The sequence below is a fragment of the Nerophis ophidion genome, linkage group LG09, assembly GCF_033978795.1.
Source record: "Nerophis ophidion isolate RoL-2023_Sa linkage group LG09, RoL_Noph_v1.0, whole genome shotgun sequence".
NCBI lineage: Eukaryota > Metazoa > Chordata > Actinopteri > Syngnathiformes > Syngnathidae > Nerophis > Nerophis ophidion.
In genome coordinates this window covers 48,613,425-48,638,056 of record NC_084619.1, presented here as the reverse complement: position 1 = coordinate 48,638,056, position 24,632 = coordinate 48,613,425, and the positions used below count along the sequence as shown (strand labels likewise).

At 43.8% G+C, this 24,632-nt stretch overlaps 1 protein-coding gene across 1 annotated transcript; it reads left to right on the top strand.

Moving 5' to 3' along the window:
• The first annotated feature begins 1,957 nt into the window (after positions 1 to 1,957).
• kcnk18 (potassium channel, subfamily K, member 18) lies at positions 1,958 to 24,632 on the top strand. Its single transcript, XM_061909964.1, has 3 exons — positions 1,958 to 2,367; positions 2,438 to 2,578; positions 23,154 to 24,632. Exons 1-3 carry the CDS (start codon positions 2,145 to 2,147, stop codon positions 23,966 to 23,968), a joined length of 1,179 nt encoding a protein of 392 aa, XP_061765948.1. The 5' UTR covers positions 1,958 to 2,144; the 3' UTR covers positions 23,969 to 24,632.

Genomic DNA, 24,632 nt, shown 5'->3' with positions numbered 1-24,632 from the left:
AAATCCTGGAACCCACCTGTTCCAAATTAGCCTGTTCACCTGTGGGATGTTCCAAATAAATGTTTGATGAGCATTCCTCATCTTTCTCAGTATTTTTGCCACTTGTGCTAGCTTTTTTGAAACATGCTGCAGGCATCACATTCCAAATGAGCTATTATTTACAAAAAATAACAACGTTTACCAGTTCGAACGTTAAGTACCGTATTTCCTTGAATTGCTGCAGGGCATATAGTATGCGCCTGCCTTGAATTACTGCCGGGTCAAACTTGCTTCCCAAAATAATTAGCGCATGCTTAGTATTACCGCCTGGTCAAACTCGTGACGTCACAAGTGACACTTCCCCTGTCATCATTTTCAATACCGGTAATTTCAAATCGCATAAAGGGAAGAAGATTAAGAGCTATTCAGTAGGATTTAAGGTCCAAACATACATCACGCTCAAATTTTTACTGCATGCCTTTGGTAGGTGCCGGAGTGAGAAGAGGTTTTAAAATAATTAGCGCATGCTTACTTTTACCGCATGCCTTTGGTAAGCGCAGGAGTGAGAAGAGGCTTTAAATTAATTAGCGCCCCGGCGGCAATTCAAGGAAATACGGTATCTTGTCTTTGCAGTCTATTCAGTTGAATATAGGTTGAGAAAGATTTGCAAATCCTTGCCCATCCATCCATCTTCTTCTGCTTATCCGAGGTCGGGTCACGGGGGCAGCAACCTAAGCAGGGAAGCCCAGACTTTCCTCTCCACATCCACTTCGTCCAGCTCTTCCTGGGGGCTCCTGAGGCATTCCCAGGCCAGCCGGGAGACATAGTCGTCCCAACGTGTCCTGGGTCTTCCCCATGGCTTCCTACTGGTCGTACGTGCCCGAAACACCTCGCTAGGGAGGATGCATTCTGAAAAAAAACTATGTAAAAATCGTCTCGTTCTAGGTAGCCAGCAATGCAGCTAATGGGAGCAATCAATTCTACAACTAAATCACTTTAAAAATGCTTTCACAAACCGTCAACGGTACTTCATTTACGTTCCGTAACCTGTGTGATAACCGAACTGTAGCGTCATTGTTTTTGTTAGAGCCAATACGGTGGAAATCTTTTTCCAGTGTACTAACACATTGGCGTGCTTTGGTACTAGCCGTAAAAGCTAACTACGGCAATAGATAAGTTAGCTTCGACAGCAAGACGAAAAGCGTTTTTAATTGAAACTTTCATTAGCAGATTGCACAGTTCAGTACATATTCCGTACAATTGACCACTAAATGGTAACACCTGAATAAGTTTTTCAACTTGTTTAAGTCAGGGTCCACGTAAATCATTTCATGGTAATTCATGAGTTTGTATTGCACAACAGTGTGATATAACACCAATCTGTACTGACTGAAAAACATGAACAATCATATTACAGTATTTGTAAAGTATTAGCCCACATTTCATGTTTTGTTTGTACACAGCTAGCTAAACAGCTAGCTGTGTACAAACGTACAATTTTTTTATTTGCTGCCTGTATCATGATCAATATAAAGTGTGGCTCAGTCAATGGATTATTTTTTATTCAGCAGACTGGGGACATTTTTTCCGGTTTATTTGGGGCAAGCACCCCATTTATGTCAAAATAGCTCATCTCCAAATTCCACAATTGCAGCTTTGTGTCGCTTTCACCTCACTCGTTCTGCTTCTGTCTACTCCAACGTCTCACCTTCTTCTTTCTGCTCGCTTCTAGAAGTAGCATTTCATCCTCTGTTTATTCAGCTTCAAAAGTATAAAGTTGTGAATCCTCATTTGTCAAAAAACAAAAAAACAAAAACAAAAACAATTGGTTCTTGTCTCTCATAATGATTGTGAACGGCTGGCAACTTTCCAAAAAAAGTGCAGTTCCCCTTTAAGTTGATTTAAGGCTCATTCTTAAATGGAAACAAGCCAAAAATTTCCTACCTTGTTTGTGAGTAATCAAAATGTTGATCTTTCAGTTGAGTGACTTCCAAAGTAGGTTATCAGTAACGCACTTAGCAACATAGGTTATGTCCCTGTGGGGGGGGCGTGTCTAAGATGATGTAGTGTGTGTGTGCGATGCCTGAGCAGACCCAGAGCAGATCGGTGGAGCTTCGAGGCAAGCTGACCGGCTGTGAAGGAAGAAGGAGACAAAAGGTGACAAGATGAAGGCGGTCAAGAAGGCCATTAAGAACTTGGACAAGTCCAACACATGCACATCACGGATGTGGAGGCTCTTTCCTCACCTCTTGTTGTGTATGTCTCTGGTTATCTACGCGGTGGTGGGCGCACTTATATTCCAAAACATTGAAGGACGGAACACAACCCCAAACGCGAAGTACAAGGACTTCTTAGGAGACATTGTCCGGCAAGTCCAGAACCTCACCAGTAAGTACCAAATACTCCCAGATGGAGTTAAGTGACCTCGACATTTAATTATAATTTTTTTTACCTTCAGACAACTCATCAGTCACACAAATCGTGGAGGACTTGGAGAACGAGATGCAAAATAATTTCAAAACCATTTGGCTCCAACAGCCCAGCAGGTGGACCTTCGCTGGCTCCTTGTTCTTCTGCTGCACCGTCTTCACAACCGTGGGTAAGTGCCAGTTCAGTGTCCTCCTGATTGATTATCGACACCAAGTAGATAAAAAGACCAGGTTGATAGAAATATGAAATATAGAAACATATTTCAGGGATTGAGAAGTACAAAGGTCTGCTTAATCCAGGTGTGGACAACCCAAAATGTTGAAAAAAACATATTGGACCAAAAAAATTTAAAAATTCTGTCAGGAGCCGCAAAAAATTAGAAGCCTTATATAAAAGGCAACACATGATGTAAGTGTGAATATTGGGGCAAAAAAGTATTTAGTCAGCCACCGATTGTGCAAGTTCTCCCACTTAAAATTATGACAGGAGGTCTGTAATTTTCATCATAGGTACACTTCAACTGTGAGGGACAGAATGTGAAAAAAAATCCAGGAATTCACATTGTAGGAATTTTTAAAACATTATGAATACGTGGGTTCCCTCCGGGTACTCCGGCTTCCTCCCACTTCCAAAGACATGCACCTGGGGATAGGTTGATTGGCAACACTAAATTGGCCCTAGTGTGTGAATGTGAGTGTGAATGTTGTCTGTCTATCTGTGTTGGCCCTGCGATGAGGTGGTGACTTGTCCAGGGTGTACCCCGCCTTCCGCCCAATTGTAGCTGAGATAGGCGCCAGTGCCCCCCGCGACCCCAAAAGGGAATAAGCGGTAGAAAATGGATGGATGGATATTTGTAAATTATGGTGGAAAAGAAATATTTGGTCAACCATTCAAAGCTCTCACTGATGGAAGGAGGTTTTGGCTCAAAATCTCACGATACATGGCCCCATTCATTCTTTCCTTAACACGGATCAATCGTCCTGTCCCCTTAGCAGAAAAACAGCCTCAAAGCATGATGCTTCCACCCCCATGCTTCACAGTAGGTGTGGTGTTCTTGGGAGGCAACTCAGTATTCTTCTTCCTCCAAACACGACGAGTTGAGTTTATACCAAAAAGTTCTATTTTGGTTTCATCTGACCACATGACATTCTCCCAATCCTCTGCTGTATCATCCATGTATCCATTTTGGTATAAACTCAACTTGTCGTGTTTGGAGGAAGAAGAATACTGAGTTGCCCCCCAAGAACACCATATCTACTGTGAAGCGGGGAGGGGAGGGAGGGGGGGTGGAAACTTCATGCTTTGGGGCAGTTTTTCTGCTAAAGGGACAGGACGATTGATCTGTATTAAGGAAAGAATGAATGGGGCCATGTATCATGGGATTTTGAGCCAAATCCTCCTTCCATCAGTGAGAGCTTTGAATGGTTGACCAAATACTTATTTTCCACCATAATTTACAAATTAATTCTTGAAAATTCCTACAATGTGAATTCCTGGATTTTTTTTCCACATTCTGTCTCTCACAGTTGAAGTGTACCTATGATGAAAATTACAGACCTCTGTCATTATTTTAAGTGGGAGAACTTGCACAATCGGTGGCTGACCTAATACTTTTTTGCCCCACTGTATATTAGCCTGCCATCAAAAGCTGACGCAAATCTTTGTGGACATAAATGTTGTATTTACATTATTTTATATATTTTTACAACATTGGAAAACATTAGTAAAACAGAGGCTTCTCAGAGGGTGAGATAACTTCTGGAAATGACTGGCTTAGAATGGCCAAAGGTATAGATGTGTGTGTCCAAGGCTTTCTTCTTCTAATGGAGTTATTAAAATCTTTGCAAGCTGGGTAACGTTTGCTGTGGTCTGGAACAACATGGCGCACAAACAACTATGAGAAATGCACACAATTGCATACGGATCATGTGTCATGAGACCTGCAAATATAAATTTGCATGACGTTTGTGACGAGCACAAACGTCCAATAACAAAACACCACTCGGGTTAAGATACAGCCAGCCATTTCTCCCAATTACAGTACGCCTTTCCAGGTTTCACTGTAGTTGCCAATGTGAACGTTGAAGTCCCCAAGCAGTACAAGGTAATCACTTGGGTGAGCACTCTCAAGTACTCCCTCCAGGGAATCCAAAAACGGCGGATACACTGAACTACTGTTTGGTGCATAAGCACAAACAACAGTTGAGGCCCCTCCTCTGACCCGGGGGCGTGGGGAAGCTACCCTCTCGTCTACTGGGTTAAATTCTAACGGACAGGCTCTGAGCCTTTGGGCAACAAGTATTGCCACCCGCCTGTCACCTCTCAGTGCTTGTAATACCATAGTGGAAGAGAGTCTAGCCCCTTTCAGGAGGACTGGTTCTAGAGCCCTTGCTGTGCATCAAAGTGTCTTTGACAAGATCCAGATGAAACTTCTTCTCGTCGCGCATCAGCTCAGGGGTTCACGCGAGCCCGCCGGTATATTTGATGGTTGCAGTCAAGTCTTTCCTGATGCCCTAGCTAACCCATCATCAACATTTCAAGAAGATTAAAGCATATAGAAGAAAGTTATGACTGTTATAAAATTAAAAAAGGGCGATTGTAGGGTCAATATTAACATCTAAACCTGTTTGGACCCTGACCAAAGATTCATGTCGGTTTGGAGAAAGATCCAGTCATCTAAAATTAACAGTTTGATTGGTGTTGGCGTGGGACAGATTCTGCGGCCAGGCTCCGGGCATTTCAAAGGGCTATGAAGAGGTACTGACCCATCTGGCATTTCAGGGTGTCATCAACATCATTTTTATCAATGATAATCAAGATCTTAATTTGTGGAGGCGAGTTATAAACGTTTTGTTTTGTGTGGCGAGCACATCATGTCATAAGTGAAAAAAAAATTGCAAATTATCATCACCCATCAGTTTGGTGTAGAAATTAAGGTTTAATTGGTGATTGCGTGGGACAGTTTGCATCCGTTTCCCCAGGACTGATACAAATGAATACACATTTTCTCTTCCACTGAAAACACATCAATTGAGCTCCCAGGGAAAAAGCTAACTGTACAGCCCCGCTTAGTGTCAGGCTTGCCACTGACAGTTTTGTTTTTTTCCCTGTGCGCTGTTTCTCCTCAGCTGCGGTTGATTGGCACCTGGCCGCACCTGGTGTCAATCAGCCCGCATCTATTTGAGTCTGTGTTTGTCCTCCAGTCAGTTGCTGGATTATTGTCGTTGCTACATGTCATGTATTGTCGCTCCTGTCGTGTCGTGTCATATCTTTGCAGCGTAGCGGTAAGCTATATTTCGTTAGATGTTTGTAGCTTACTGTTTTTTGTTCCCTGCTTCCAATTTGTCTTTATACAGCACGTAACAACTTCGGTTCCCGGTTCGGTTTATGCTAGCCTCCATGCTAAGCCCTATTTTGTTTTTGCTAGCTTCCATGCTAAGCTCCTTTTATTTTCTAGCTCCCATGCAAGCTTTCTTAGTTGGTTATCCGCCTCGTGCATGCTTTTTGTTTTAGTGTTTTAATTAAAACATGTTTTCCTACTCAATGCCTGCCTCCTTCTCTGCATCTTGGGGTTCGTCATCAACCAACTGACACTTAAGAGCAGCTTAGTGGTGCAGTGATTAAACTGTCAGCCTCACAGTCAGAAAATGCAAATGTTTGAATCTATCCCTATACTGTGTGGAGTTCTCTGTGGCAATCTACATTAATTGGAGAGTATTAAAAGTGAACCTTGGCCAAATGAATGCATAAAGTAGACAAAAGTGTAGAAATAAACAACACATGTTGTCTGTGGGCTATAGAGCGTTTTCCATTCGGGCTCCAGTACTCTGGAATGCCCTCCCGGTAACAGTTCGAGATGGTACCTCAGTAGAAGCATTTAAGTCTCACCTTAAAACTCATTTGTATACTCTAGCCTTTAAATAGATTTCCTTTTTAGACCAGTTGATCTGCCGTTTCTTTTCTTTTACTCCTATGTCCCACTCTCCCTTGTGGAGGGGGTCCGGTCCGTTAATGGCCATGGATGAAGTACTGGCTGTCCATAGTCGGGACCCAGGATGGACCACTCGTCCAGAGTCGGGACCCAGGATGGATCGCTTGCCTGTGTATCGGCTTGGGACATCCCTGCACTGCTGATCCGCCTCCGCTTGTGATGGTTTCCTGCTGGCTCCGCTTTGGACTGGACTCTCGCGGCTGTGTTGGATCCACTATGGATTGAAATTTCACAGTATCATGTTAGACCCGCTCGACATCCATTGCTTTTGTCCTCTCCAAGGTTCTCATAGTCATCATTGTCACCGACGTCCCACTGTGTGTGAGTTTTCCTTGCCCTTATGTGCGCCTACAGAGGATGTCGTAGCGGTTTGTGTTGTGGTTTGTGCAGCCCTTTGAGACACTAGTGATATAGGGCTATATAAGTAAACATTGATTGATTGATATTGTCCCACGAAGAGAAAGTGTCATGTCTTGTGATTACTGTCGCAACGTGGACTAAGGTGTGGTTTGTTTTCCCGTAATGCAAATGAACCGGATTGGATATGGCGTGAAGGTAAATACATGATTTAATAAAAATATAAAAAGTGAAAACAAAAGGCGCGCACCAGGCGGAGATAAAAAACTTGGCTAAGGAAACAAAAGGCACTTTGACGTAAACTAAGGACATAAAACAGAAGACTACTAACTTTGGCATAGATAAACAAAAAACGTACTTGCGGTTACGTGAGCAGGGCAGCATGAACTACAACATGGAACAGCCATGAAACAGAGGTCATAAACAGGGGGATGACACCAGAATGACAAATGAAAAACCAGGCTTAAATAATAAGGACATGATTGAAACAGGTGCGAGAGTCCAACATGTGAGACAGGTGAAACTAATGGGTCAAAACAAGGGGGTGAAATAACAGGAACTAAGGGAGTCTTGAAGTAACAGAACATAACTAAATAAAACATGATCACAAGACATGACAGAAAGGAGGGAACGTTGTTATGCTTGCGAGCTGAGCTCCGAGAAGAGAATGCAGTCGTTACTCAGCAGCTGCTTTCCATGCTTGGAATATCTGAGTGGGACAAACAGTGCACGTGCACCAGTTATACTCCTTACATGCTAGCACAGGGCCCCTTTATCTACAGCAAGGTTTACCATCAGTGCTGCAACAATTAGTCCACACTATCAACAAATGAGAGAGGAGACAGATGAGGTGGTTTAGCCACCCGAACACCTCCATAGGGCGGTGTTTCGGGAAAGACCCAGGACACGTTGGGGAGATTATCTCTCCCGGCTGGCCTGGGAACGCCTCAGGATTCCCCCGGGAGGTGCTGAAGGAAATGGTTGGGGAGAGGGAAGTACGGGATTCCCTACTTAGGCTGCTTCCCCCACGACCCGACCTCGGATAAGCGGAAGAACATGGATGGATGGAAGTCGACAATAAAATATGTCGCTGACAATTATATTTGTTGGGAATAGTTGTGATGTCATCACTCGTGTTTTTCCGGGCAGAAGTTGGTCACTAGAAAAACATCGCCAGTGCTAACATGTAAAGTTTGAGGATATTTCCTCTTACTCTTGTTAAAAACATGGGTACCTTGCTCAGTTTGCAAGGCGGACCTTGTTTTTATGGCAGCACATCTGTGATACGCGAGCACTTAAAGCGGAGACATGGTGTCGAAATATTAAGAGGGAGGATGCGGTCTCAGCCTTGGTAAGAGACGAAATTGTGTGAAAAATAACTATCATTTTAGCCAAAGTCAGCCAGTTAAACTTTGTTTACATCACTTCGAATACTTTTCAAAGCAGCGTCAATTTGCAAGGCCGGAAAAAAAACACTTTAACAAATGCGCACCGCAAACACACACACACACACACACACACACACACGCACACACACACACAGACAGGCGCCAATGTGGAGTTATTATGAAATTAAACATACAAGTTATTAAATAGTCAACATTTTAAGAATTAATCAAATTTGCAATGCTGAAAAAAAAGCCCCTTAACAAATGCGCACTGCAATTACACACACACACACACACACACACACACACACACACACACACACACACACACACACACACACACACACACACACAGAGGGAGAGAGAGAGAGACACCAATGTGAAGGTATCATAAGATTAAACATCCATCCATCCATCCATTTTTCTACCGCTTGTCACTTTTAGAGTCGTGGCGGGTGCTGGAGCCTATCTCAGCTGAATTCGGGCGGAAGGAGCGTACACCCTGGACAAGTCGCCACCTCATCGCAGGGCCAACACAGATAGACAGACAGCATTCACACTCAGATTCACACACTGGGGCCAATTTAGTGTTGCCAATCAACCTATTAAACATACAATCTATTAAACAGCCAACATTTTAATTATGAATCAAAGGTAGAATTCTACACATTGAGTCTATGAGAGGGCTAAAACTGCCAAGTGTTAATCAATAGTCACTATACCAGTGTGCAGGTTTTTAAACATCACAAAATGCTTTTCTTTTTGAGGAAGTTAAATTTAGTGTTTTGTGGTTTGTTTTCATTGCTGCTATTTTACTGTTTTAAAAGAAAATACATAAACAATGTTAATGTTTTCTTTTAGCACTTTGACTTTCCTTTCTTCTAAATTTACATTTTATTAGTCATTAAATTTTTTGTAACAGCTGACTGAGCAGCACAGTTACAGTATAATTAAATAAATATGAATGAATTAGTCATCTTTGTTGTTAGTAAGCACATGCCTAAATTAACTTAAGCTGCATATAGAAGTCGATGCAAAAGTTTAGAGCCATTAAATATGTGTATGCTTTATTATCTGATTAGTCGACTAATCGTTAAGATAATCGTCGACTATCAAAATAATCGTTAGTTGTATCGCTAGTAACCATTAGGTTGATCGCGAGCTACCGGTGGAACTTGAGGAAATTAGTCTTCAACAACTGTCCTTGGCTTTGACAGTACGATTGCTTCTTTGCATCTCAAGAGTTGTTTTTCTCAACCACCGAAACCATCCTTGCCCGGGCACACCCTCCAGGTGTTGTAGTATAAATATTTGGGGTTTTGGCATCAGCCGCTAGACTAGATCTGAGCGATTTTACCAATCTAAGTCTAAGACTCGATCTGATCAATGTAAGTCTAAAACTAGAGCCGACCAATCTAAGTATAAGACTCGATTCGACCAATCTAAGTATAAGACTAGATCTGACCATTCTAAGTCTAAGACCCGATTTGACCAATCTAAGTCTAAGATTAGTAACTCAGTAAAACTTGCTTAGACTACAGAGTTAGACTTCTTTTTACTGTCATTCAAATTTGAACTTTACAGTACGGATAAGAACAAGTAGATAGTAGATAGATAGATAGGCATGTCTCTATTGTCATCGCACAAGTACAACGAAACTTTGTTTTCAGCACAAACCCGTTCAAGATTAGACAAAAACAGTGTACAGGGCTACAGAACAAGAACGCTGATGGGTCGCCATAAGGCGCCCCGTAAACGATAGGGAAAAAGGTAAACGCTGGGGAAGGATGAGTAAAAAAATACAAGGGGGTCCAGTCCGGAGTGGGAAAAAACCTCCATAGCAAAGCACATATACATATTGCAACATACATCTCGAGATATCTAGCAACGGAGGGAAGGGAGTTTGTGGTCATGATGGTAGGCCGCAGCTCTCAGGCACTGACCATCCATTCATCACCCCTATGGGATTTGCGCCGAGGGCGTTGGGTTGGAGGGGTGGGGTGTGTATGTGTGGCGTATATTTTTGTGGATGTGTGTGTGTAAGCCCGTAGTGTGTCTCTGTTCTGCGGCCTTGATGTATTGTGCAGTCGCTAGTCCAAAGTCAACAACAACAGGTGTGTGTCCATGAGAGACAAGAAGGGAGTTTGTTGTGTCTTCGCTGCACTGTCCTTCGGGAGAGTCTCGATGCCAGGGAAACAATCCAAGTTAGAATGTTTTGTATGAAAATTTGCTTTTCACTCTAAATTGTCTATGACTGGTCCTCAAAAACTGCGGGGTAGACAGTCCGATGTGATCCACAGTTCTTCCCACATCCTTCAATCATTTGTGGCAGCTTTGGGGTACTTTGAAGACTGCTAGCAACTTCCAATTTGTCGACAAACCAGAGCAAAACTTACTCCAATCAGCAGATGTCCTGTTGTCATAATTCCGAATAGGTGGATATCTTCACGTCCTCGACAGAAAAGGGTCGCCAGGCACGCGGCACTCCTTCTTCTCCCAAGAGTCCGTCGTGTGTCCAGCAACAACCGCTTCGTCACGACAGCAGGTTCCCCCAAACCCAAGATATTGTCAATTTTGTTGAGGCCAGTTAAATAGAAAGTTAAGACAAGACAAAGAAGCAAGCAGGAGAGATAAGGGAGAGGAAAGGGGAGCGTCCACCCTCGATGAGTGCCAGAGAGAAAGAGCAGGACAAAAGAGCAATAAGGTGCATATATAAATAAATAGATTACTGCAGTGGTTCTCAAATGGGGGTACGCATACTCCTGGGGGTACTTGAAGGTATGCCAAGGGGTACATGAGGTTTTTAAAAAATATTCTAAAAATAAACCATGGAAAATGACTTCCGGATGGCTTCGAAGCGATTCTGGACCACCATCCGCCGCCTCAGGAAGGGGAAGCAGTGCACTGTCAACACCATGTATGGTGCGGATGGTGTTCTGCTGACCTCAACTGCGGATGTTGTGGATAGGTGGAGGGAATACTTCGAAGACCTCCTCAATCCCACCAACACGTCTTCCTATGAGGAAGCAGTGCCTGGGGAATCTGTGGTGGACTCACCTATTTCTGGGGCTGAGGTTGCTGAGGTAGTTAAAAAGCTCCTCGGTGGCAAGGCCCCAGGGGTGGATGAGATCCGCCCGGAATTCCTTAAGGCTCTGGATGCTGTGGGGCTGTCTTGGTTGGCAAGACTCTGCAGCATCGCGTGGACAATCGGGGGCGGTACGTCTGGATTGGCAGACCGGGGTGGTGGTCCCTCTCTTTAAGAAGGGGGACCGGAGGGTGTGTTCCAACTATCGTGGGATCACACTCCTCAGCCTTCCCGGTAAGGTTTATTCAGGTGTACTGGAGAGGAGACTACGCCGGGTAGTCGAACCTCGGATTCAGGAGGAACAGTGTGGTTTTCGTCCTGGTCGTGGAACTGTGGACCAGCTCTATACTCTCGGCAGGGTTCTTGAGGGTGCATGGGAGTTTGCCCAACCAGTCTACATGTGCTTTGTGAACTTGGAGAAGGCATTCGACCGTGTCCCTCGGGAAGTCCTGTGGGGAGTGCTCAGAGAGTATGGGGTATCGGACTGTCTTATTATGGCAGTCCGATCCCTGTACGATCAGTGTCAGAGCTTGGTCCGCATTGCTGGCAGTAAGTCGGACACGTTTCCAGTGAGGGTTGGACTCCGCCAAGGTTGCCCTTTGTCACCGATTCTGTTCATAACTTTCATGGACAGAATTTCTAGGCGCAGTCAAGGCATTGAGGGGTTCCGGTTTGGTGGCCGCGGGATTAGGTCTCTGCTTTTTGCAGACGATGTGGTCCTGTTGGCTTCATCTGGCCGGGATCTTCAGCTCTCACTGGATCGGTTCGCAGCCGAGTGTGAAGCGGCCGGAATGAGAATCAGCACCTCCAAGTCCATGGTTCTCTCTCGGAAAAGGGTGGAGTGCCATCTCCGGGTTGGGGAGGAGACCCTGCCCCAAGTCGAGGAGTTCAAGTACCTAGGAGTCTTGTTCACGAGTGGGGGAAGAGTGGATCGTGAGATCGACAGGCGGATCGGTGCGGCGTCTTCAGTAATGCGGACGTTGTACCGATCCGTTGTGGTGAAGAAGGAGCTGAGCCGGAAGGCAAAGCTTTCAATTTACCGGTCGATCTACGTTCCCATCCTCACCTATGGTCATGAGCTATGGGTCATGACCGAAAGGATAAGATCACGGGTACAAGCGGCCGAAATGAGTTTCCTCCGCCGTGTGGCGGGGCTCTCCCTTAGAGATAGGGTGAGAAGCTCTGTCATCCGGGAGGAACTCAAAGTAAATCCGCTGCTCCTCCACATCGAGAGGAGCCAGATGAGGTGGTTCGGGCATCTGGTCAGGATGCCACCCGAACGCCTCCCGAGGGAGGTGTTTAGGGCACGTCCAACCGGTAGGAGGCCATGGGGAAGACCCAGGACACGTTGGGAAGACTATGTCTCCCGGCTGGCCTGGGAACGCCTCGGGATCCCCCGGGAAGAGCTAGACGAAGTGGCTGGGGAGAGGGAAGTCTGGGCTTCCCTGCTTAGGCTGCTGCCCCCGCGACCCGACTTCGGATAAGCGGAAGAAGATGGATGGATGGATGGATTCTAAAAATAGCAACAATTCAAAAATCCTTTATAAATATATTTATTGAATAATACTTCAACAAAATATGAATGTAAGTTCATAAACTGTGAAAATAAATGCAACAACGCAATATTCAGTGTTGACAGCTAAAACATTTTGTGGACATGTTCCATAAATATTGATGTTAAAGATTTCTTTTTTTTGTGAAAAAATGTTTGGAATAAAGTTGATGAATCCAGATGGATCTCTATTATAATCCCCAAAGAGGGCACTTTAAGTTGATGATTACTTCTATGTGTAGAAATCCATCCATTCATTTCCTACCGCTTATTCCCTCCGGGATCGCGGGGGGCCCTGGTGCCTATATCAGTTACAATCGGGTGGAAGGTGGTTCTACACCCTGGACAAGTCGCCACCTCATCGCAGGGATTACACAGATAGACAGACATTCGCACTCAAGGGCTGCGACATCGAGGAGCTATTGCTAAATATGGAACATTAGGCAGAAATACCGGACAATTCTACAAACTTTATGGCTGGCTCACATCGTGGTCACTTCGTGATCACGTACGACCGCCAGACACTTCTGGATGTGGACATATCGGGCCGTTTTGGACTGATAGACGCGTGCTTGCTAGACCTGCTAACTAGCATGGGAATACTTCGGCGGCTACATCCAGCGGCCTGAGAAGCAGGGGAGTATAGTACCAGCGGGGGCCGTCTACGGAGCAGACGCCAGCGGTGTGATCGGAAACGCGGATGCCGAGCGGGGCTAAAAACAAAGCAGAAGGCTAATCCCCACAGAACACCACTTCCCTCCATCCTGAAGCCGGATTTAAATGGAATATGCGAGACTACTGGTCTGGGTAAGGGGTCAGTTAAATTAGAACAAGCTTTTTCTACTTTGATTGTTTCAGAGTTGGACATTGATTGTTTCAGAGTTGGACAAGTGTTCTACTGAGGTGGCTAACTATGATGCGTGCAGTTTATCAAAGCAACAAACAAACAATCGGAAAATTCCCGTCGTATCAATTCCTAGATATGGTCGTAATTATACTAAATGCACTGGGCATAATAAACACAACATTATCAATATTGCTACTACGGATAATTTGATCAAAAATTCCCTAAAACAGCCCACTACCTATAATATAGTTTTTTTAAACATAAGATCATTGTCTCCCAAAACGTTGTTAGTTAATGATATCATCAGAGACAACAATCTTAACGTCATCGGTCTCAGCGAAACCTGGCTTAAACCAAACAACTTTTTTGAGCTAAATGAGGCATGTCCTCCTAACTTTACACATGCACATATTGCCCGTCCTCTTAAAAGGGGTGGGGGGGTCGCACTAATATAGAACGAAAACTTTAACCTTAGTCCTAACATAAATAATAAATATAAATTGTTTGAGGTGCTTACTATGAGGTCTGTCACACCGCTTCCTCTACACCTGGCTGTTATCTACCGCCCCCCAGGGCCCTATTCGGACTTTATCAATGAATTCTCAGAGTTCATTGCTGATCTAGTGACACACGCCGATAATATAATCATAATGGGGGACTTTAATATCCATATGAATACCCCACCGTGCGTAGCGCTCCAGACTATAATTGATAGCTGTGGTCTCACACAAATAATAAATGAACCCAAGCATCGCAACGGTAATACGATAGACCTAGTGCTTGTCAGGGGTACCACCGTTTCCAAAGTTACGATACTCCCGTATACTAAAGTATTGTCCGATCATTACCTTATAAAATTTGAGGTTCAGACGCATGCTCGTCAAACTAATAATAATAATAACTGCTATAGCAGCCGCAACATTAATACGGCCACAACGACAACTCTTACTGACCTACTGCCCTCGGTAATGGCACCATTCCCAAAGTATGCGGGCTCTATTGATAACCTCACTAACAACTTTAACGACGCGCGAAACCATTGATAACATAGCACGCTAAAGTTAAAAAAGGCTCCAAAAAAGCGCACCTCGTGGTTTACAGAAGAAACTAGAGCTCAGAAATTATTATGTAGAAAGCTGGAACGCAAATGGCGCACGACTAAATTTGAGGTGCACCATCAAAAAGCATGGAGTGATAGTTTAATAACTTATAAACGCATGCTTACCTTAGCTAAAGCTAAATATTACTCAAATCTCATCCACAGTAATAAAAACGATCCTAAATTTTTGTTTAGTACGGTAGCATCACTAACCCAACAAGGGACTCCTTCCAGTAGCTCCACCCACTCAGCTGATGACTTTATGCAATTCTTTAGTAAGAAAATTGAAGTCATTAGAAAGGAGATTAAAGACAATGCGTCCCAGCTACAACGGGGTTCTATTAACACTGACACGAGTGTATATACGGCGGATACTGCCCTCCAAAATAGTTTCTCTCGTTTTGAGTAAATAACATTAGAGGAATTGTTACAACGTGTAAATGGAATAAAACAAACAACATGTTTACTTGACCCACTTCCTGGGAAACTGATCAAGGAGCTCTTTGTATTATTAGGTCCATCAGTGCTAAATATTATAAACTTATCACTTTCTTCGGGCACTGTTCCCCTAGCATTCAAAAAAGCGGTTATTCATCCTCTTCTTAAAAGACCTAACCTCGATCCTGACCTCATGGTAAACTACCGACCGGTGTCTCACCTTCCCTTTATTTCAAAAATCCTCGAAAAAATTGTTGCGGAGCAGTTAAATGAACACTTAGCGTCTAACAATCTATGTGAAACCTTTCAATCCGGTTTCAGGGCAAATCACTCCACGGAGACAGCCCTCGCAAAAATAACTAATGATCTATTGCTAACGATGGATTCTGATGCGTCATCTATGTTGCTGCTCCTCGATCTTAGCGCTGCTTTCGATACCGTCGATCATAATATTTTATTAGAACGTATAAAAACACAAATTGGTATGTCAGACTTAGCCCTGTCTTGGTTTAACTCTTATCTTACTGATAGGATGCAGTGCGTCTCCCATAACAATGTGACCTCGGACTACGTTAAGGTAACGTGTGGAGTTCCCCAGGGTTCGGTCCTTGGCCCTGCACTCTTCAGCATCTACATACTGCCGCTAAGTGACATCATACGCAAATACGGTGTTAGCTTTCACTGTTATGCTGATGACACCCAAATCTACATGCCCCTAAAGCTGACCAACACACCGGATTGTAGTCAGCTGGAGGCGTGTCTTAATGAAATTAAACAATGGATGTCCGCTAACTTTTTGCAACTCAACGCCAAAAAAACGGAAATGCTGATTATCGGTCCTGCTATACACCGACCTCTATTTAATAATACAACTCTAACATTTGACAACCAAACAATTAAACAAGGCGACTCTGTAAAGAATCTGGGTGTTATCTTTGACCCAACTCTCTCCTTTGAGTCACACATTAAAAGCGTTACTAAAACGGCCTTCTTTCATCTCCGTAATATCGCTAAAATTCGTTCCATTCTGTCCACTAAAGACGCTGAGATCATTATCCATGCGTTTGTTACGTCTCGCCTCGACTACTGTAACGTATTATTTTCGGGTCTCACCATGTCTAACATTAAAAGATTACAGTTGGTACAAAATGCGGCTGCTAGACCTTTGACAAGAACAAGAAAGTTTGATCACATTACGCCTGTACTGGCTCACCTGCACTGGCTACCTGTGCACTTAAGCTGTGACTTTAAGGTTTTACTACTTACGTATAAAATACTACACGGTCTAGCTCCATCCTATCTTGCCGATTGTATTGTACCATATGTCCCGGCAAGAAATCTGCGTTTAAAAGACTCCGGCTTATTAGTGATTCCTAAAGCCCAAAAAAAGTCTGCGGGCTATAGAGCCTTTTCATTTCGGGCTCCAGTACTCTGGAATGCCCTCCCGGTAACAGTTCGAGATGCCACCTCAGTAGAAGCATTTAAGTCTCACCTTAAAACTCATTTGTATACTCTAGCCTTTAAATAGACTCCCTTTTTAGACCAGTTGATCTGCCGTTTCTTTTCTTTTTCTCCTATGTCCCACTCTCCCGGTGGCCATGTACTGCTGGCCTGTGTATCGGCTGGGGACATCTCTGCGCTGCTGATCCGCCTCCGCTTGGGATGTTTTCCTGCTGGCTCCGCTGTGAACGGGACTCTCGCTGCTGTGTTGGATCTGCTTTAGAGTGGACTCTTGCGACTGTGTTGGATCCATTATGGATTGAACTTTCACAGTATCATGTTAGACCCGCTCGACATCCATTGCTTTCCTCCTCTCCAAGGTTCTCATAGTCATCATTGTCACCGACGTCCCACTGGGTGTGAGTTTTCCTTGCCCTTATGTGGGCCTACCGAGGATGTCGTAGTGGTTCGTGTTGTGGTTTGTGCAGCCCTTTGAGACACTAGTGATTTAGGGCAATATAAGTAAACATTGATTGATTGATTGATATTCACTTATAATTGAATCACTTGTTTTTAGTTATTTTTATCTTTTTTTCCAAATAGTTCAAAAAAGACCACTAACAATATTTTGCACTGATATACAATTCAATAAATTAGAAACTGATGACATAGTGCTGTATTTTCCTTGTTTATCTCTTTTTTCAACCAAAAAGTCGCTTTGCTCTGATTAGGAGGTACTTGAACTAAAAAACTGTTCACAGGGGGTACATCACTGAAAAAAGGTTGAGAACCACTGGATTACTGTACAGATAAATATACTGCACTTTTTCATATGCATCTACGTTTATGGATGTATGTTATATTGTCTTTATATTCCAGCGAGTTAATCTGTTTTTTGGGGTAGTAATTGAGGGGATTATTTTGATGCGTTCAAGAGTCTGATGGCCTGAGGGAAGAAACTGTTACAGAACATGGAGGTTCTGTTTCAGAGGCTGCGGAACCGCTTTCTAGAGTCCAGCAGTGAAAACAGTCCTTGCTGGGGGTGGGAGGAGAACTTCAAGCTCCGAATTTCACAAACTGCTCTATCCCTATATGAAGTATAGCCGATTTACCAGTCATTAGTTTGTGCAGGTTCAATATGTAACGCAGAACGGGTTTAACACTCTATAAGACAATACTTTGATTTGTCTCTGAAGGAATTAGTCAGTGAGTGAATGCGTGAACGGATAAAACCACGCATCAAAAATGCATAAGACGTTCGAACAAGACATGAGTCTGTGTCAGAAAGAGTGATGCAGCTGGCTAATTGCTAATGGGTGTTCCAACAGGAAGTCCACCCTGGAAATAGGAGACGAGAATGCTTTTACATCCCCACAGAATGCTTATGACAGCAGGCTAGAGGTTAGAAATGTATTGTCTTCTGTGGTCAACTTCATTCAGCTCCCCACAACCAACATTATATGCTTAACCCTGCGAGATACTGGCACCACTTTCAAAGTGCAAAGTTACCCAATTGAAGTGTACTGCAATTTTCAACTGTCAGCAGTTGTCAACTGATAACAAGCATTAGCTTTGAACTATGAACGATTTGCATTATTATGACGGCATGATTAGCCAAATGTTAATGTAAGTATAACTAAATAATTAGTCAGTCACACTTTCTACCTTAAGTACCGTAATTCCTTGAATTGCCGCCGGGATGCTAATTAATTTAAAACCTCTTCTCACTCCGGCGCTTACCAAAGGCATGCAGTAAAGGCAAGCAAGCGCTATATATTTTAAAAACTCTTCTCACTACGGCACTTATCAAAGGCATGCGGTAAATTTAGGCCTGCGCTTAAAAATGTGAGTGTGATGTATGGATACCATCATGAAAAGCACATTTAATAAAAAAAAACATTATTATGGTCTTACCTTCCATTCCATCCATCCATCCATTTTCTACCGCTTATTCCCTTTCGGGGTCGCGGGGGGCGCTAGCGCCTATCTCAGCTACAATCGGGCGGAAGGCGGGGTACACCCTGGACAAGTCGCCACCTCATCGCAGGGCAAACACAGATAGACAGACAACATTCACACTCACATTCACACACTAGGGCCAATTTTAGTGTTGCCAATCAACCTATCCCCAGATGCATGTCTTTGGAAGTGGGAGGAAGCCGGAGTACCCGGAGGGAACCCACGCATTTACGGGGAGAACATGCAAACTCCACACAGAAAGATCCCGAGCCTGGATTTGAACCCAGGACTGCAGGAACTTCGTATTGTGAGGCCGCCGCACTAACCCCTCTGCCACCGTGAAGCCCTATAAGTAAAGGCCTTACCATTACTTATAAATGAAGTCCATGCGCAGCTCCTTCTGATCAAAAGCATCGATAACTTGTTCATATCAATCAATCAATCAATGTTTACTTATATAGCCCTAAATCACTAGTGTCTCAAAGGGCTGCACAAACCACCACGACATCCTCGGTAGGCCCACATAAGGGCAAGGAAAACTCACACCCAGTGGGATGTCGGTGACAATAATGACCCAGTGGGACGTCGGTGACAATAATGACTATGAGAACCTTAGAGGAGGAAAGCAATGGATGTCGAGCGGGTCTAACATGATACAGTGAAAGTTCAATCCACAATGGATCCAACACAGTCGCGAGAGTCCAGTCCAAAGCGGATCCAACACAGCAGCGAGAGTCCCGTTCACAGCGGAGCCAGCAGGAAACCATCCCAAGCGGAGGCGGATCAGCAGCGCAGAGATGTCCCCAGCCGATACACAGGCAAGCAGTACATGGCCACCGGATCGGACCGGACCCCCTCCACAAGGGAGAGTGGGACATAGATTCCCTATCTTTCTTCAGTTTTAAAAGTCTCTCTGTCTCGATGGAGATCTTCCTTTATTACCTCCTGCTTCGAGTGAAAGTCCAGTTTAGAAAACTTTTATTTTAGAAGTGTAATCCTCCATGTTAAAAGTGCAAGCGAGAGGAAAAAATAAACACACGCTGCTCACTCTTGCTGCTTGTTGTCACTTTTTCTGCAGCAAAGTAGTCGCAAAAAGGATCACTAGCGCCCTCTACCACCAGGAGGCGGGAGTCATTTAATGACTCATATTAGACACACGTAGCTACGGTATATTAATAAAACATAGCTGCTTACTGTTCTTTTTAGCATATTCAATAGCTTGGACCTTAAATCCTACTGAATAGCTCTTAATCTTCCCTTTATGCGATTTAAAATTATTAAAATCAGCCTCCTCCATTTTGAAAATGATGACAGGTGAAGTGTCACTCGTGACGTGACGAGTTTGACCAGGCGGAAGTCCTAGGCATATGCTAATTATTTTGTGAAACAAGTTTGACCCGGCGTTAATCCTGAGCCGGCGGTAATGCTAAGCATGCGCTAATTATTTTGCAAAACGAGTTTGACCTGGCAGTAATTGTAGGAAGGCGCATACTATATACCCTGCGGCAATTCAAAGAAATACGGTATTTATACAATTGTAAAGACGGGACATTAGAAATGATGCTCTATAATGTACAACTATATGTACTGTATAATACTAGTACTGCAAACCCCGTTTCCATATGAGTTGGGAAATTGTGTTAGATGTAAATATAAACAGAATACAATGATTGGTAAATCATTTTAAACGCATATTCAGTTGAATATGCTACAAAGACAACATATTTTTGCAAATAATCAATAACTTTAGAATTTGATGCCAGCAACACGTGACAAAGAAGTTGGGAAAGTTGGCAATAAATATTGATGAAGTTGAGGAATGCTCATCAAACACTTATTTGGAACGTCCCGCAGGTGTGCAGGCTAATTGGGAACAGGTGGCTGCCATGATTTGGTATAAAAACAGCTTCCCCAAAAATGCTCAGTCTTTCACAAGAAAGGATGGGGCGAGGTACACCCCTTTGTCCACAACTGCGTGAGCAAATAGCCAAACAGTTTAAGAACAACGTTTCTCAAAGTGCAATTGCAAGAAATGTAGGGATTTCAACATCTACGGTCCATAATATTATTAAAAGGTTCAGAGAATCTGGAGAAATCACTCCGTGTAAGCGTCATGGCCTTCGATCCCTCAGACGGCACTGTATCAAAAACCGATATCAATCTCTAAAGGATATCACCACATGGGCTCAGGAACACTTCAGAAAACCACTGTCACTAAATACATTTGTTCGCTACATCTGTAAGTGCAAATTAAAGCTCTACTGTGCAAAACAAAAGCCATTTATTAACAACATCCACAAACGCCGCCGGCTTCTCTGGGCCCGAGATCATCTAAGATGGACTGATGTAAAGTGGAAAAGTGTTATTTGGTCTGACGAGTCCACATTTCAAATTGGTTTTGTAAATATTTGACATCGTGTCATCCCGACCAAAGGGGAAGCTAACCATCCTGACTGTTATCGACGCAAAGTTAAAAAAACAGCATATGTGATGGTATGGGGGTGCATTAGTGCCCAAGGCATGGGCATCATTAATGCTGAAAGGTCCCTACGGGTTTTGGAGCAAGATATGCTGCCATCTAAGCGCCGTCTTTTTTCAGCAAGACAATGCCAAGCCACATTCAGCATGTGTTACAACAGCGAGGCTTCGTAAAAAAAGAGTGCGGGTACTTTCCTGGTCCGCGTGCAGTCCAGACCTGTGTCCCATCAAAAATGTGTGGCGCATTATGAAGCGTAAAATACGACAGCGTAGACCCCGGACTGTTGAACGACTGAAGCTCTACATAAAACAAGAATGAGAAAGAATTCCACTTTCAAAGCTTCAACAATTAGTTTCCTCAGTTCCCAAACGTTTATTGAGTGTTGTTAAAAGAAAAGGTGATGTAACACAGTGGGGAACATACCCTTTCCCAACTACTTTGGCACGTGTTGCAGCCATGAAATTCTAAGTTAATGATTATTTGCAAAAAAAAAAAAATTAAGTTTACGGATTTGAACATCAAATATCTTGTCTTTGTAGTGCATTTAATTGAATATGAGTTTAAAAGGATTTGCAAATCATTGTATTCTGTTTATATTTACATCTAAAACAATTTCCCAACTCATAGTGTAATACACACTTCATTTCAATCTGCAAGAAAACATTAATTGAGGTAGAAATATCACAAAATAACGTAACAAAACATATATGACAAAGCATGATCGTAACGTAAGACGATTTTTCCTTCGTTTTTTTTTTTTGTTCGTTTGACCGGATGTGACGCGTAGCACTATTATTGTGAAGCCGTAACGGGGTTTGTACTACTAATAATAACAAAATAGTCTACACGATAAACAATGTATCTAGACTACTATTAAACTGAGCAAACAAGTTCATCAATCAATCAATCAAAGTGTCTCAAAGGGCTGCACAAGCCACAACGAAATCCTCAGCTCAGGGCAAGAAAAAAGTACCAAATGGGATACAATGACAAACCTTGAAGGGGACCGCAGATATGAGGACCCCCGCCTCTGAGCGACCGGTGCAATGGACGTTGAGTGGCTCTACAAACTTAGTTAATAGTGTGAGAGTTCAGTCCACAGTGGGGCCAGCAGGGGATCATCTTGAGTGGAGACAAGTCAGCAGCGCAGAGACGTCCTGAATGATGCACAGATGAGTGACTAGCGCATCATCTGTGGTCACTTAATAACCTCTCCACACAGGAGAAGTGGTGACCGTTGTGGTGAAGAATGAGCTGAGCCGGAAGGCAAAGTTCTCAATTTACCGGCCGATCTACGTTCCCATCCGCACCTATGGTCATGAGTTTTGGGTTATGATCAAAAGGACAAGATCACGGGTACAAGCGGCCGAAATGAGTTTCCTCCGCCGGGTGGCGGGGCTTTCCCTTAGAGATAGGGTGAGAAGCTCTGCCATCTGAGAGGAGCTCAAAGTAAAGCCGCTGCTCCTCCACATCGAGAGGAGCCAGATGAGGTGGTTCAGGCATCTGGTCAGGATGCCACGCGAACGCTTCCCTAGGGAGATGTTTAGGGCACGTCCGACCGGTAGGAGGCCACGAGGAAGACCCAGGACAAGTTGGGCAGACTACGTCTCCCGGCTGGCCTGGGAACACCTCGGGATCCCTCGGGAAGAGCCGTACGAAGTGGCTGGGGAGAGGAAAGTCTGGGCTTCCCTGCTTAGGCTGCTGCCCCGGCGACCACACCACGGATAAGCGGAAAAAGATGGATGGATGGGAAAAAAAAATTTTTTAGAAGCTCACCAGAATTCTACCGTAAAAATAAGACATTGTAAAAACAATGACCTTAGAATTTACGATAAAAAATGAGTAAACCGTTTTTTTTTTGCAGTCATACACTGTAAAAATGACTAGATTTTAAGGTTTCTAGATGTTCTGGCAATTGAGGTGCCAGTTTTTTTTTTTTAACATAAAATGTATTGATTTTTACAGAGTAAGACATTTACATTTCAAGAGTACCTGTAGCCAAGTTGTTTTGCTTTCACTTTTACTCAACACAAAGTGTCTGTTTCAATCCAGCTCTTGCTTCCTTTTTAATATCCTCAAAGCCTTCAATCTGTTCCTTTACCTCTGCAGGTTACGGACACATCTACCCTGTCACTCTGCCGGGTAAAGTGGCGTGCATGTTGTACGCCATGGTGGGCATCCCTCTCATGCTTTTGGTCATCCTAGACGTCGGAGACTTCCTCGCCGCGCTGACATACCGGGCGTACGTCCGCATCCACGCCTGTTTCAAAGTCCTGCTCTCCCACACTTTGCCGTCACTGAGGGCTCGTATGAAAACCAGGAATTCCAGCCAGTGGACCATGGAAGACGACGTTTTCAGCCACCATGTCGTGGTCCGAGAAATGCTCAACATCCATGACATGCTGCAGACTCAAGTGACTGTGAAGGAAAATTCCATGCAGCTGGAAAAAAATAAAGAGAACTTTGAAAAGATCCTTGCCAGGGAAAAACTCATTCGAACGGGACCCCTTCTGCGGAGTCTCTCCTGCCCAGAACTGAACCAAATGCCGCCACTTCCCACTGGATTTGCCATTTGGGACTTCACCGGGTTAGGGGATAGTATGGAGCAGCTAAATGTCCCCTTTGTGCTGATTCTTTTCATCGTATTTGCGTACATTCTCCTTGGAGGTGGGGTTATGCCCCTTTGGGAGAAGGATTTCGAGGGACTTGATGCATTCTACTTTTGCTTCATTACGCTTACTACCATTGGTTTTGGAGACATAATCCCTACTCATACCAACTATTTCCTGCTTACCTCGCTCTTCGTCATCGCAGGCATGGCCATCATGTCCATGGCGTTCAAGCTCAGCCAGTCACGGCTTGTCGACTGCTACCGCAGGTTCTTCAAGGTCCTCATGAGGGCTGGACAACTTGTCAAATATTAATCAAGATTTGGATTTTGGCTTCTCAAGATCATAAAAAGATAGTTGTAGAAAAAAACAAACGCGGAATGTGCATGCTAATTCCCGAGCTTATAACAGTGAATTAGCGATATAGAGTGAGAGAAAGAAGACTGCATCTACTGGAAGTTCGGGACCTTACAATGTGAGTGAAATGTTGTCATAGTTAGGAGAAGGAACATTTGTTTGGGAAAACAATAACCCGAAACACTTGACTGCCCCACAACCCACCTGATCTGCTTGTGTTGTGGTGAACGACATCGTCGATGTACGATCAATGTACAAACTGGACATCAGTCGCAACTGTAAAAGAGCTCTCTATTTTTTTTTCCAAGTCGTCTCTACACGTCAAGCTCGGAACAACATCACACTTCCCCCCTTTCACAAACACAGCGCTGTGCTCAACATCCGGTCCGACTGCGCTGACAAGACAAAGGTTTCAAAAAGGTACTTTGCACAAAATTAACATACTCAGAGCACTTATTGATATATTTTCAAATTGATAATGCTTTGACTTAAAATACTGGTCGGAATTGTCGAGGGATGTATTGCACCAATAAATGTGAGAGTTTTTGCATTGAATTATCGAACAATTTTATTAAATGTTATATATGACACAAGAAGTGTCATATATAACACTTTTTGCAAA